A 14,785-nucleotide genomic window follows, 5' to 3' on the forward strand; every position below is an offset into this window, starting at 1 on the left:
TGATGTAAGGGCAGCTAACTGCTAATGCTAACTGTTGCAGTGTGCCGGAGAGATGGCGGCACTTCTTCAGCAAACGCTGGAGAGAACCGAGATAAACAAACTACCGAAAGCAATTCAGAACAAGCTCGAGAAAGTTCTGTCAGAGCAGCAGACGGAAATAGACTCTCTGAAATCCCAGCACGAGCGATATAAAGCAGACTGCGGTGAGTAACGCTAGCAGGAGGGCCAGAGATTCATTCAACAGTGTTCTGTTCTCTTTATGTATCATAAGTGCATTTATACTGATTCAAGACTTTGAAGAACATGTTGTCTGGTTAATTATTTTGTAAAAGCTTGTTTGTTCCGCATATATGAGCTACGAGATTGTGTCTACTGCAACATTCTTGATATAAGATCATTCTGAGAGTTGGTCAGAGTTGGTGGCAAACCACAGAAAACGTTTGGCTCATACTTGTCTGTTTTGCCGTTTTTTAGCCTTGAACTTCATGTATGCAATTGATCAGATCTCTAGATAAAGAGATGTTGTAAATGTAATATAAGCACACAAAGCCTCCCCTTTTAACCTGTAAATCATCATTAATTAATTCTTACAGTTACTCTTACCAAATCCGTTTTAATAATAAATTCGTTGCCATGAAGTGTCAAAGGAACTGTCAGTTGGATTTGTCGCAGTAAAATGTAAAAAAAAAATTTTTTTATGAACAGAGCAACAGTACTTTAATCTCGAGAAGAAGCTAGCTGAGAGTCAGGAGCAGTTCTTGTCCCAAAGCAAAGAGTATCACAGTATTAAAGAGGAGAACAGCCGTCTCGGTAAGTACTGTGTGTTGTTTTGTTTTTAATATGGGGATTGTACTGATGTAGCATTAATGTATGTAACATAAGTGTGCTTGTTCTTTCTTAAAGCTGAGGAACTTAAGAAGTTAAAAGATATAGAGGAAGAGCAGGGGACAACACAAGAGGTAGCTACGATTCTCTCACCTGTCATGCTTCATATGGACCTTCATGCTTGAGCAGTTAAAGATGATGAAAATATCCCAATGTTTTTGCATTTCAGAGTAAGCCACCAAGAGCCAAGTATGAAATCGAGGCAGAAAACCGAGAGCTCTCGCGGATGCTTGAGAAGAGATCTCAAGAAGTGGAAAACCTCAGCGGTATTATAAGTTATTTATGACACTGTCCTTTGCATGAGTGAGCAAGCTTGTCATTGACTTTGGAGTTTAATGGTGTTAACCAAATAGGATTGTTTGCATTAGTTAAATGAACAACATTTTTAAGCACTTTTGGAGCACCAAAATATCAGTCCAAATAGATGTGAAATTTCACAATTCTCAGTACCATAGCAAAACTACTATGCTCTGGAATTCAGTTTTTTTTAAGTTAATTATTCATATACACTATTCAGTAATGTTCTGGTCAGTAAGAATTTTAAAAATATTTTTAAAAGAAGAGTCTTATGTTCTCCAAGGCAATTTATTTGGTTAAAAATAGGCAAGAAACACAAATATTGATTGCTTTTGAATATAAAATGGATAAATATTTCTCTATTTGAATGTATTCATTTATAATTGTATAAAATTATTCCTGTGTTGGCAAAGCTGAATTTTCAGTAGCGATTACTTCAGTCTTCAGTCACATTCTAATATGCTCAGTTGTGCTGCCTAAATTGTATTGTTTGTAATTTTAATTTTTTTTGGAAATTATTTTTTTCCCCAGGATTCATTGATGAATAGATAGTTCAAAAGAACAACATTTTTTTTAATTTTTTTTTTTTTATTATATTGACCCCAAACTTGGTTTAAATGTTAGTATGTAAAATGAAAACAGTGTAATGTAGCTATTAGGTATTTGTAAATGAATAAATATTAGGTATAATCAAGTAAACTGTTAGTCAGAAACAAATTGATTGCTCGTATTTGCAGCTAAGTTGGTTCTTAATTTAAAAGTACCAATGCTTTTGACATCCATAATTGCTAAAAATGTATCTTCTTTTTATTATACAGAGGAACTTAAACGTCTCGGTGACAAACTTGTGGAGACCAACACAATCAAGATGGAGCTCCAGCTTAAATTAGATGAACTTCAGTCATCTGAGGTTTCCGTTCAGGTGAATAGTGACTCCCATTCAGAGTCATTCTGTCTCTATAATGCAATAATACATCTGATCACGAGTCCATACATTGATTTGATTGTTTGAAAGGTTTGCTGTGTTTCTTTCTCATTAGTATCGTGAGAAGCGAATGGAACAAGAAAAGGAGCTCCTTCAGAACCAGAACACATGGCTGAATTCAGAGCTGAAGAGTAAGACAGATGAGCTATACACACTATCCAGAGACAAGGGCAAAGAGATCCTGGGGCTCAAGTGCTCTTTAGAGAGCAAGAAGGAAGAGGTGTGAGGAATTTGAGATCCTTATTTATCAGTTGAGCTATATTCTTATTAGATTCTCTTAACTGCAACAGTCTTATGTACTGTCATAATCAGGTGACCAGATTTCAGGACCAAGTGAACACGCTGAAGAAAAACAATGACAACATGCAGAAGAGTACTGAGGATATGATGAACAAGTTAAAAGAGGTTCACTATCACTTTCCTGTTCTTATTTAGTTTACCATTTAACATGGAAGAGAATTTAAATGAAGGTTGCGTTTTGTCTTCTGTTTTAGGCTAAAGACCAACGGGCCTCCATGGAGGAAAAGTATCGCAATGAGCTGAATGCTAACCTCAAACTGTGTAATTTGTACAAGGTCAGTTAATGTTGATATTTGTTGTGCAGGGTCTAATGTTAACGTATGGTATGATTCAAATCTGAATCCTTTTGTGTTCACAGAATGCAGCAGCAGACTCAGAAGCCAAAAACACTGAATTGAACAGAGCTGTAGAAGAGCTCAACAAACTGTTGAAGGAGGCGATGCAAGGTTCGAAAATTAATCATATTTAAGTTAATCTACTTTATATATCTTTGTTTCATTTATTTTAGTTCATTGCTGTAGCGTAGACATCGGAGAATGGCGCTAGCAATCAAGATAGCAGTTAAGATGCTAAGATTGTAACAGATTTATTTTTCAACTTTTACAATGGAAAAGGATGGTTGAGCACATTGCATTGTGGGATGTGTAGTATATTGCATGTTCAAAATCTGTTTACAGTAAGCATACTGTAGATGTAGTAGTATTGTAGTATTCTTCCATAAACATATCTATTGTCTTGTTTTAGGTTTAGTTACAAATGTTTTACTATTGCCCCACTGTGAATGTTGTGTCAAGTTTAGATGTTATGTGGTGGTGTTAAGCAGATATTCTGTCTCTAATTAACAGCTAATAAAGGTACAGAGAAGAAGCTGTCAGAGCTGCAGTGTGTGAGGGAGAGAGCAGAGGCTGATCTACAAGAGAAGGTCAGGCATCTGGAGAAAGAGCTGGAGAACGCCAACACACGGCTTGCAGACTTGAAGCGGAGAGGTAATAATGAGCACAAAAAAACCATGTCTTTGTTTTAGGCTGAAGAATCTCTCTCATTGTGCAATACTTTATTTTTTTATTTGTGTACTTCAACAGGTGTTCCAGCTCTCACAGAAGAAGAGCTGACAAACCTCTCTCCAACTGCAGCTGCAGTGGCCAAGATTGTTAAGCCAGGCATGAAGCTAATGGAGGTATAAAAGATGTTTTTCACAAACAACTAATTTTGTGTGTATCATTATAAGTAAAGTTCCTACATTTGCTTTCAGCTGTATAATGGCTTTGTGGAGGCGCAAGACCAACTGCACCTGGAGAAGCTGGAGAACAAGCGTGTGCACAAGGTTCTGGATGAGATAGTTTTGGAGGTGGAGACCAAAGCTCCCATCCTGAAACGCCAGAGGGAAGAATATGAAAACATACAAAAGTCCATGAGCAGCCTTTGTGCCAAACTGGAGCAAGCTATGAAGGTTTGCACACATTTGAAGTAGATGGCAGGAGAGAAGAACACATGATGGTGATTTGGTGTGACATTAATCTGTCTTTTCTCTTGCATATCAGGAGGTCCATCGGCTGCAGAAGGAGACAGATGAAGCCAATAAGAGAGCTTTAGGACTAGAGAGAGAGAAGCAGAGATCAGAGAGACAACTAACAGACATGTCTGAACAGGTAAGCCACTCACTGACTGTCTGTTGTAATAAACATTGAGATGTAACACCTAGGGGTTTGCAATATGTATCTATAATAATATTGAAATTGTTGTTTTGCCTTAAGCGTACACACTTTTTCTGTATGATGTAACCTATTAGAATGCAAAATTCTATATATGGGGGCAAAAAATTTGTTTCTGTATGTATATGACACAGTAGGCAATATCGCACAAGCAAGTGTGCTATTTTCCCAAATATCAGCACGATAAGAAATGTGTAAAAAATTAGTAAGTTAATATTGTGTTACATTTTAGTCTGAATATTGTCTGTTTCAATATCGCACACGCATATTAACACTTGGTCATAGCCTCAGACAACACTGCGATTCTTATGACAATCGACATACGTTTCTACATTCTTTTTTCATGATTCAGGTTAGTGTGCTTCTGGTGGAGGTAGAGGAAGCACGTGGTAATCAGGTGGTGCGTGAGGATGTGAGCTCAGCTGTGAGCAGCAGCTCTGAGGTCCAGGGCTCACGGCAGGTGGCATTCCGCAGCGTCCAAGAGCTTCAGCAGCAGAACCAGAACCTGCTGGCCCAGATCAGAGATCTGGAAGAGCAGAGAGAGAGGGGCCAGAACCAGGCGAAGACTGCCAGGTACTGACCATCTACATTACATTAGTGCTCATCTTAGAGAAGGTCTTCAAGCACATGCGGCAGTATGGACAAAATCAGTAAAAACTAAAAATAAACATGCTCACCAGGCAAACAGAGTTGGAGCAGAGTCTAGAGAAGATTCAGAAGGAGCTGGAGCAGATAAAGGAACAGCTAAACCACCAGAAGCAGCTGGCTGACTCTGCCTCCCGGCAACGAGACATGTACCGTATCCTGTTGCAGACAGCCGGAGTCGAGCTTCCACCACAGGGTGAAAATTTACCCTTTAGGGTTTGCACTCACACTAGGCACAGTTGCCTTGAGCCAAGCCCGAGCGCGATTATCCCACTCCCCTGCTGGCCTGGACTCACATTGCACTTTTCTTGGCCGGAGCACCCTTATGCTGCGTTCACATGCTTTCAGAACTATCGTGAACACGAGTGTTCTAATCAGAAATCAGACATTAATGGCATGACATTAATTTGAAGCATATTGTATGTATTATAAACAGTGAAATAAGCATGTATTTCACTGAAATTCCAGAATCGTATGAAGCTATGTAGCGCAGAGAATGCTTATGGTTAACCAATTTAATATTCCACATCTAATTCTTTCCGACAACAAGTAACTTGAATGCAGCAAGGTCATAATCAAGACTTCATATGTGGGAAATAGCAGTTTTCGATAGTTTATGAAGGGTGTTAGAGAAGCGCTCCCCCTCAGCACAGTGAAGTGCATCATTTTGTGGTCCATTATTTTGAGTCTTTGGGACGTGTTGACACACGACCCCCTGACAAAATTTTGCTCAATATATTGCACTTTTGTTGCTCAGAAAATGTTCACGCAATCGTATACTGCATGCATTAGAAGTTCCGTGATCCAGTGCGGTTAGCGCTCACACTAAATGCTTACCATGGCCAAGCCCAACTGAACCATGCTCTGGCCCACCTCTTCCAAGCGAGCCAGGGCCAGCTAAACGTACCACGCCATGATCACACTAGTCAAACGATCCAGGCTTTGGGGGTCAAATGCACTCGGGCACAGTTCAAAACGCCTATTGTGAGCCAAAACAGTCTCTCTTTTTATGACTTTTAACCCAAGTGTTATCTTAAGGAACTCATTTTTCCTGTGTTTGTGTTCAGGTTCAGAGGCTGGGTCTCAATCCATAACCCCCAGCAGGCCAGGACCTATGGCCACCAGATCTGCACCTCTGAGGGCTGCAGCTACAGAGTCTGTCCAGGCAACTCAGGCTAAAGCAGCACTTAAACAGGTTAGTCATATTGAATTGCTTTGGTGTTTTAAAAGGTTAAGCTAAAAAATGTAGTGTCATTTTATTCCAAGCCTGTATGATTTTTTTTTTTATTTAAAAGAGGAGCATAAACATTGTGCTAGACTGCTCTTTTTTGTTCTGTGGAAGTAAGTCTAATGGGTTTGGGATGACAAATTTTAGTAAATTACAATTTTCATTTTTGAGTGAAATATTCCCTAAAATTGACTCAAATCTCATTTGAACCTTTAGTATTAAGCATTAAACTGAATGTTTTCTTCTCACAGCTTAATGATGCCTTTACAACATATAAAAAGGAGAAGGCAGAAAACGACAAGCTTCTGAATGAACAGATTGAGAGGCTTCGTGGTCAAGTGTCTGATCTGCTCTCACAAAAAGCTAAACTTTCCTCTCAGCTGGAATTCGCCTTCAAACGGTGAGCACCGTTTTTCCTGAAATATCTCCCATTGCAATCTAAATTTAAGATGGTTTTTAATGTTTTAACCTGAGCAAAGCGAGCATGTGGCTTTCATCATTTTCTTTCTTTCTTTGCCAACACTTCAAACACACAACACATGCGCATTGGTTTTCCATGATACTAAAGAGATCATGAAATGGAGAATCAAAATGTTCTTGATTTTCATGTATTTTAAGAGGTTATACAACAATAAAAAAAATTCTGCGTATTTGTGATGTCATGATTTCCCTCAACACGCCCCTTAACATGCGTCATCATTGTGTGGAATAAATGAGGTGTGTTCTACAGACCTTATGTTTGAACCGTTGGAGCTCAGACATATATGGCTATCACAGCATTTGCCATCTTAAGTATGAAAGCAGTGGGTGTTTACTTCCACTTCTGCACGAGTAAAAAATATTATAATTTTTACAGATACTGGAGTTTTTCGGTGCAAGCTTATTAAACTAACCTTGAGAACCATTATATAAAGTGTGATGAGTTTTCTTAGTGGAGAATGTCAAAATACAAATTGAATTTAAATATATGAAATTTTATCCAAATTGCATCTAGCTCCTAAAAAGAATTAAATCATTAAAATCAAAATTGGTCCATGGCAGGTATGAGATGCTTCAGGAAAATGTGAATGCCTTTCGACGAGAGATCGAAGCCCTCCATGAGAAGAATCAAAAGATGACTGCCACTCATCAGAGACATGAGCAAATCATTCACACGATGACTCAAGACCTAAGGGAGGCCAATGAGAAACTGGCCATGGCTGAGGTAAGAAGAAGGTATAATAAACTGAATGGACTATCAACAAACTATTCAGTTTAAATGATATTGTTTTTCCCTCTCTTTGACAGTTGCGTGTTGAGAACATTCGTAAGGAAAAAGACATTTTGAAGCAAGTGGAGAACAGACTGACCCAGGAGAGAGAGTCCATCCTGACTGAGCAGCGGGGCCAGAGCCTCCTGCTTACCAACCTCAAATCCATTCAGGTACAGTTTGTCCACATATCCCAAACAACTTTGTCAAAGCACTCTTATCTTTGAGCCTTTTCTTTTAACTTCCTCAATATGTTACAGCTTACCATGGACCGCTCTGAGACTGAGACCAAGCAGCGCTACAGCAACCAGATTCAGCGTTTGGAGAAGGAGATCATTCAGCTTAAGAAGAAGCTGGAACAGGAAGTGGAACAGAGACATGCACTGGAACGCAACCAAGATGTAAGCTTGTAAAATTCACTTCCTTTTTAGTAGGGTAATTTACAATTGTCAACTAGTCGGTGGACCTGTTTACACCTGACTAATGTCTTTCATTTCTATCGACTAGGTTCAGCTGCTGGAGGCTAAGAAGCAGTTGGAGACACAGACATCACTACATCAGAAAACTAAGGAGCTGCTAAGAACTGCTGAACAGCAACTGAAGAACAATGAGAACCAGAGCACGGTGCCTAAGCAGCCTGTTAGGACATTACCCAGAGGTAAACATAGAAGATGAAATTGTGAGTGTCATATTTTCCAGTGCTGTGTAACTCAAGGTCATGTTATGCACAGTTTCAGCTCCTGGTGTTCCTCAGCAAGAGGTGGATGAGCTCCGTGCACGTCTACAGCAGACCGAAGAACAGAATTCTGACCTGAAGGAGCGTTTGAAGAGCACCACCAACCACGTAGAGCAGTACAGATCCATGGTGCTCAGCTTGGAGGAGTCCGTAAACAAAGAGAAGCAGGTATTAGTCTGCTTCAACCTGATCAGAAGTCATGTGACCATAGTACAAAAAAAATAAATTGCCCTGTGTTTCACTTACAGTTGGCTGAGCAGGCACGCACCTCCACTGACAGCCAGCTGAAGACATTGCGGGAGTTGAACCAGCAGCTGGAATCCCGGTTGGTGGAAGCAGAAAAGGAAAAGCTGGAGCTCCAGGAGGAGAAGATGAAAGCTGTGGAGAGCGTTGAAGAACGGGTATGGAATCCACTGATGGCACATCCATGTTTTTTGTAGCTATTTTAAATAGGAAAGTTCTGAAGATTAAAACCATTTGTTTAGGTGAAGGAACTGAAAAGGAGCGTGACAGACATACAGACAGAGCTTCAGGATGCCCTTCATAGAGCTTCGGAAGCGGTTGCCCAGGAGCAGAGAGCCACGCAGGACAGCAAACTACAGGTGGATGTGATCCTCCTGGATCAAGTCAGATAATTGTTTTTTTTCTCACAACTACCCACAAATTTTCTTTGATGCTGACCTACCTGTGTCTTCTTTCGGGTTTCAGGCTAAGCTGGCTGCAGAGGCTCAGAATAAATATGAGCGAGAGCTCATGCTGCATGCTGCAGATGTGGAAGCCCTACAGGCTGCAAAGAAACAGGGACAGCAGTCAGTACAGTCCATGAAGCAGCTTGAGGATAAGGCTCAAAAAGCTGCATCTGAGCTGCGTCAGGGCAGCATGGACTGGCAACAGCAAGAAAAGAGACTGCAGGTAAAATCTTGTTGTTGGCAAACGTAGAACTGGAAGATGCATTTCTTCCTTCGGCTGAAAACAAAATATATTTTTTAAGGAATGTTGATAACCAAATAGTTTTGGTGCCCATCGACTTTCTTATTTTATTTTTTTGTCTATACAGTCGAAGTCAAATGGAACTGAAACTGTTGAGTTATCAACACTCTTCAAAATATATTATTGTCCATTCCACAGAACTAAAAGTCATACAGGTTTAAAAAAAGTCAATAAATGATAACAGATTTTTCAATTTTGGGTGGATTATGCCTTTAGCATAATAGCCTTTGATGAGCTATTACCTGATTGAATTCCTCTACATTGTTCCTCTTCAGGAAGAACTTTCTAAAGAGCAAAAGAGAGCAGAGGAGCTGCAGAAGCAGAACACCATGCTCCACGAGCAGATGGAGAACCTGAGCAGCAAGATAATTGCCTCCACCCAGCAGCTGGCCACTGGAGAGAGCAGTCTGAACATCTCTCTAAATGAAGAAGGCAAATCTCATGAGCAGATCCTGGACATTCTCAGGTAAAGCCCTCATCACTGAACCCTTTCAATGAATGACATGCTGTTAAAATCCCTTACATTACTACACAAGACGTGGTAATGGTGATGTGGCCTTTCTTTCTCAAAAGGTTTGTACGGCGGGAGAAGGAGATAGTTGAGACCCGGCTGGAAGTAGCTGAGGTTGAGACCCTGCGCTATAAACAGCGCATGGAGTACCTGGAGGGAGAGCTGAAGGACCTGCAGGACAGCCTGAATGCAGAGAGAGAAAAACTACAGGTCCTAAAAAGTGTTTTTGCGCCATTTTCCCAAACTTGCACTGCACTGGCATGAGTTTGTGATAGCTCTGCCACAAACTCATGCCAATGTTATTTTCCCACAGTGTTTCTATTTATTCAATTTTGTTTTTCCTTATTAATTTGATGTTATAGATATGCAATATTTTTTTTACATTACATTTGATTTCTGCTGCATAAATATAGATGCCTATGAGAAAGTATTTAACATCAAGATGTTTAACACTTCACCCAACTTGATCAGATTTGGAAAAACATTGCACATTCTTGCAATCAGTTAACCTCTCAAATCTGCAGGTTACAACGAAGACTTTGGCACTGCAGGAAGACATGATGAAGCGAATGGAGAGTATGAGTGCTCTGACTGAGACCAACAAGATGCTGAAGAATGAGAAGAACAGACTGGAGCATGAACTACAACAGACTCAAGCAAAGGTAAGCCTTTAAGAGCACACAGTGTGCATGTTATGTATCAATTGTACATAATCAGATCTAGCTAAAGTTTGTGATACATAGACATTGTATATTTGTTTCAGACATGGCCAATCAGATTTTTAAGTCTGAGGTTTTTATATATAAGAATAACAAATTTACATGCAAAACATTGATTGTCACATGATGTTGCAGATGCGCAAGCTGGAAGCAGACATCAAGCCCCTGCAGGACTCCAACGCTGAGCTGAGTGAGAGGAGTGGCATGTTACAGGCTGAGAAGAGACTCCTGGAGGAGGACGTCAAGCGCTTGAAGACTCGAACACAGGTCTCACGCATGAATTTCTGTACCTTGAATGTAACATGTAGAAACTTCTATTAAACAACACCAGTATGTTCAGTTCAGTTCAGTTTAATTCAGTCAGACTGGTAGTATGGAGGTTCTTAGTTTTTAACACTTTGATTTAATTGGTCATGCAGCAACTTCTTAGTCAGCAGAAGGACAACGATCAGGAGGAAACTAAAAAGCTTCATTCTGAAAGGGAGGTCCATCTCAAACGCATCCAGCAGCTCATAGAGGAGACAGGGAAACTCAAGAATGAGGTGGCCAGGTCAGTGTGCAGTTGGTTTGAATCATTCTATTTTTTTTCTTTAAATATGTGATTGTATTGTTCGTTTGGCCTTAATAGAACAGTCTTCATTCTTTGCCTACCAAACAGGAGCCAAGCTTCAGTCACCACAGCTCAGAGCCAGGTGCAGAACCTGCAGGATAGCCTTGGGAAGGTCACCTCTGAAAGGGACAATCTGAAGAAGGAGCTGGAGGGAAAGACCGTGGACATCCAGGAGAAAGTCAAAACCATCACGCAGGTCAAGAAGATCGGCCGTCGCTACAAAACCCAGTACGAAGAGCTCAAAGAACAGCATGATAAGGTACACCACAGCATATGGTGCTTCTCCTTTTTCATTTTTACCAGTTTAACCAATGAAAAGGTCCTGAATTAATTTGTCACATCTCTCTGACAGATGGTGGCAGAGGCTGCTTCTAAGCCAGCACAGGAGCAGGAAGACCGTCAGGCCTCAGTGCAGGAGATTCAAAACCTGAAGAGCTCACTGAGTCAGACACAGAACAGAACCTCAGAACTGGAAACTCAGCTGGACAGCATACAGAAGGTACTCATTTATGGCTTCATGTGCTGCTCTGACAAACAAGCCTACCCATAGGTGGGACAAACTATTATATGAGATGATCCTTTTTTTGAATTGGTGCCCATAAAGGTTAAAAATGTAAGGTCTGAAACACATTCAAAACCCAAAAGATCAACCATGAACAAACCTTACTGGTTCCTGCAGAAGCTGAAACGTGCTTGTGGGACACACAAGAATGAACCTCATTGGTTTGAGCTTCTGTTTACCATCTGCTCTGTGCATGTTGGTCATTTTTATATGTGAATAAAAGTCTAAATTAAATCTTTAATTTCTGGGTGAACTAATCCTTTGAGTCTACATTAGAATAAAACTTTCAACATACAAATCAAACAGTTAATGCTTCCTCACAATGATTTATTTTACAGAGCCACAGCTGTATAATTCCTCAAAGCCCTGGGACGTCTGGCCTTGTGCTGTGAAAGTACACAGCACACAGTCACAAACATCGCCAATGTGGGCTTCTCTGGTTTGGCTCACATTATATAACTGTAATAAAAGCGTTTAATCCAGGAAGTGAGAGAGTAATAGAGTGTTATTTGTTCATCTACTATTAAGACCGTGAGGTGAGAACTCAGTTTGATGGAGTGAGACGAATGTTTTGTTGGGCTTTAGTGAGCTTTTTTGGAAAAGAGTTTAAAGAGGGGTTTTTTTTCTGGTCCGCCTTCTTCGTTGCTTATGAAGTGTTTGTTGACTTCATAAAAGTGATGAAGAGAATAACCTCAATGAGATTGTTAGCAGTGCATTCAAAACACATGTGGGGATGTTTGTGTGTGCAGACGGTGCAGGAGCGTGAAGCCGAGGTGAAGAGCCTGCAGGAGCAGCTGGCACAGGTGCAGCCGGAGCTCAGCCGTCTGAGAACAGAGCTACAGGAGAAGAGTAACCTGGAGGAGCAGCTCCGACAGCAGATCGCTGAGAAAGAGGAGAAGACCAAGAAAGCCTTCATGGGTGCCAAGCAGAAGATCAACCAGCTCAACAGTTCGTAAACCAGAACAAGTGACAAGCACAAATCCTGCTGATACTTTGTCTATGTAGTAAATTATGGCCATTATTTACAAGTTAAAGGGTCACCCTTATGTGGTTCTGAAACCTTAATTCATCTTTGGAATGCAAATTAAGATATTTTTGATGAAATCCAAGAGTTTTTGGTCAATTGGGCTGAAAGATTTGACTCCTCTTATACACAGGGGCATATGTAAATTTTTGCCCAATAAAGTGCTCTTAAAGATGCAAATGTCCTTTCACTTTATGCCACATATTGTTCCCTAGCAAGTAGCAAATCATGGTTTTGAGGCTGTTGGCCTTTAGTTACATCCTAACATCCCTATATTCAATGGGTTTAAGGTGCGAAGGAGCAGTTGGCAAAAGAGAATGAGGAGCTGAAGCAGCAGAGAGAGGAGCTGGAGGTGAGGATGAGTGCACTCAAGTCCCAGTATGAAGGCCGCTGGAGCCGACAGGAGAGAGAGCTGAGGGAACTCCGTGAGCAACAGGAGCGACACGGAGATCAGAAAGATGATGCTCAGGAGCCTGGCCAGAGCAAGGTACAGCACCACAAATGCACTCTGTACAAATTTATGTAGAAATGCTATGCGTTATGAATGTAGAAAAATATGTATGAACACTACGTGACTTTATTTGCATTCATGGATTTTTACGGTTATGTTGGATGTGTCTGACAAGAGACTTCCTGGGCTTTATTTGCTGAATGAGAGGATTTAAGGAAATATATGATCATCAAAGTACTTGTGATCTCTTCCAGGTTCAAGAGCCACAGAGGTCATCAGATGCTCGTCAGATCACTCTCAAACCCACACCTGCTGCTGACAGAGGAGGGTAATTGTTTATATCCACCTAATTTTGCACTGCAGAAGGAAGCTATTTACCATGTACATGCAAGAATTCTAGCGGTGTTAAATATTGTCTTTATATTCTGTCTGTTAACAGCGCCAGTACATCCGAGCCGCCCACAGCTAACATCAAGCCCACACCAGTTGCTGCCGCCACCAGCAAGCCTTCACCAATCGCAGGGAGCAAGTCCACCCCTAGGGCAAGCATCCGCCCAATGATAACACCCGCTCCCGTGACTACGCCCACAGCCACAGTCATGCCCACAACACAGGTGGAAACGCAGGAAGGTATGGGTGGAGTTCAGGCTTTGACATCTAATAGGATCTATGTTAATCCACAAGTTGTAAATTGGCTGTCATTGGTGTGTTCCCTCAGCTCTCCAGTCCACAGAGGGTTCAATGGAGCATGTGACGGTCTTCGGGAGCACCAGCGGCTCAGTGCGCTCCACCAGCCCTAACATACAGACCACACAGCCGATTCTCAGCCTGCAGCAGAGCCAAGCCACTGCTTTTGTCCAGCCCACTCAGCAGCAGACTAGTCAGGAGCCAGCAACGACAATAATAGAAGCAGTTCATAGCTCACAGCTGGAGAGGCCGTCCACCTCCACTGCTGTCTTTGGTACAGGTACATGAACCATGAAGAAATTGTAACAAAATTTACACTCACACATATTCATAGTCTTACTTGACTTATTTAATTCAATAGAATTTTTTTTTTTAATTAAGTTGCTTTGAGGCTTAGGTCAGAAATAATGTTAACTAGCCAAACAGATGAAAAAAGACCCATTTATGTTTTAGGAGAAAATGGTGACTATGATATCATAAAGACAGCAATGTAATATTTGATATGTATTAATATTATTCAGTTTTATATATTTAAATTCTCCTAAATTTTTCACTGACCCATCCCCCTCCCTCCATCCCAGCACTCCCTTTATTAATGAGGTTTCTGACTAACATGTTGTTCTTCTGTCAGTTTCAGCAACAGCAGGCTCATCTGTGTCCAAGCGAGTGCGAGAGGAAGAGCAGGAGAGCTCCACTGAGGTGACCGACATCTCACAGGATGACCCCACCCACCCACCCATCACTAAGAAGCTCCGCATCATAAGAAGAATGGGCCTGGAGGTGAGCAGTGTACGAACATCTGCACCTGTCGTCATGTGGGGGTGGCTTGTTATTTATTACAAAATTTGCCTAATTTAAAAAGGAAACTTCCTAGTTTGTGAAAGAGATTCTAAAAATCCTCCTACTGCATTTAGGTCAGTTTTGACTGTGAAGAGGTGCGTAAAAATAGTCCATAGTTGTGTAACAAAACTTTTTTTAATTAATAGAGATAATGTTGCAATAACATGAATTGTAAATAGGCATTTGCTCATTAATGAGAAGTTATTGATCAGATACAATATGGTTTTAGCTGAAAAATATTATGTTTTGACATGCAATATTACGTTCCACCAGTTCAAATTTGTAAATTGCCGGTGACTGCAGTTCTAGAATGAATTAGGAGGGAATTTCACTTGTTTGTTAATCAGATACCTT

The 14,785-nt window shown here is 40.8% G+C and overlaps 1 protein-coding gene across 1 annotated transcript in view; it reads left to right on the forward strand.

The window, feature by feature from the left end:
* Positions 1-14,785, forward strand: part of LOC132096624 (nucleoprotein TPR-like) — a 23,698-nt gene continuing 8,913 nt past the window's right edge. The window contains exons 1-38 of the mRNA XM_059502088.1: positions 1-203; positions 706-810; positions 904-959; positions 1,055-1,151; positions 2,001-2,104; positions 2,223-2,387; positions 2,480-2,572; positions 2,662-2,742; positions 2,826-2,913; positions 3,313-3,453; positions 3,550-3,644; positions 3,720-3,917; positions 4,009-4,116; positions 4,532-4,752; positions 4,860-5,020; positions 5,892-6,019; positions 6,304-6,452; positions 7,094-7,256; positions 7,340-7,474; positions 7,562-7,702; positions 7,809-7,959; positions 8,033-8,205; positions 8,286-8,438; positions 8,523-8,639; positions 8,746-8,949; positions 9,303-9,493; positions 9,601-9,748; positions 10,063-10,200; positions 10,393-10,524; positions 10,677-10,807; positions 10,916-11,126; positions 11,220-11,366; positions 12,179-12,377; positions 12,744-12,940; positions 13,159-13,232; positions 13,344-13,534; positions 13,623-13,871; positions 14,223-14,371. Of these exons, the coding sequence (XP_059358071.1) occupies positions 53-203; positions 706-810; positions 904-959; positions 1,055-1,151; positions 2,001-2,104; positions 2,223-2,387; positions 2,480-2,572; positions 2,662-2,742; positions 2,826-2,913; positions 3,313-3,453; positions 3,550-3,644; positions 3,720-3,917; positions 4,009-4,116; positions 4,532-4,752; positions 4,860-5,020; positions 5,892-6,019; positions 6,304-6,452; positions 7,094-7,256; positions 7,340-7,474; positions 7,562-7,702; positions 7,809-7,959; positions 8,033-8,205; positions 8,286-8,438; positions 8,523-8,639; positions 8,746-8,949; positions 9,303-9,493; positions 9,601-9,748; positions 10,063-10,200; positions 10,393-10,524; positions 10,677-10,807; positions 10,916-11,126; positions 11,220-11,366; positions 12,179-12,377; positions 12,744-12,940; positions 13,159-13,232; positions 13,344-13,534; positions 13,623-13,871; positions 14,223-14,371 (5,535 nt within the window). The 5' untranslated portion in view covers positions 1-52. The remainder of the gene's footprint in view (positions 204-705; positions 811-903; positions 960-1,054; positions 1,152-2,000; positions 2,105-2,222; positions 2,388-2,479; positions 2,573-2,661; positions 2,743-2,825; positions 2,914-3,312; positions 3,454-3,549; positions 3,645-3,719; positions 3,918-4,008; positions 4,117-4,531; positions 4,753-4,859; positions 5,021-5,891; positions 6,020-6,303; positions 6,453-7,093; positions 7,257-7,339; positions 7,475-7,561; positions 7,703-7,808; positions 7,960-8,032; positions 8,206-8,285; positions 8,439-8,522; positions 8,640-8,745; positions 8,950-9,302; positions 9,494-9,600; positions 9,749-10,062; positions 10,201-10,392; positions 10,525-10,676; positions 10,808-10,915; positions 11,127-11,219; positions 11,367-12,178; positions 12,378-12,743; positions 12,941-13,158; positions 13,233-13,343; positions 13,535-13,622; positions 13,872-14,222; positions 14,372-14,785) is intronic.

The sequence above is a fragment of the Carassius carassius genome, chromosome 20, assembly GCF_963082965.1.
Source record: "Carassius carassius chromosome 20, fCarCar2.1, whole genome shotgun sequence".
In the NCBI taxonomy this organism is placed as follows: Eukaryota; Metazoa; Chordata; class Actinopteri; order Cypriniformes; family Cyprinidae; genus Carassius; species Carassius carassius.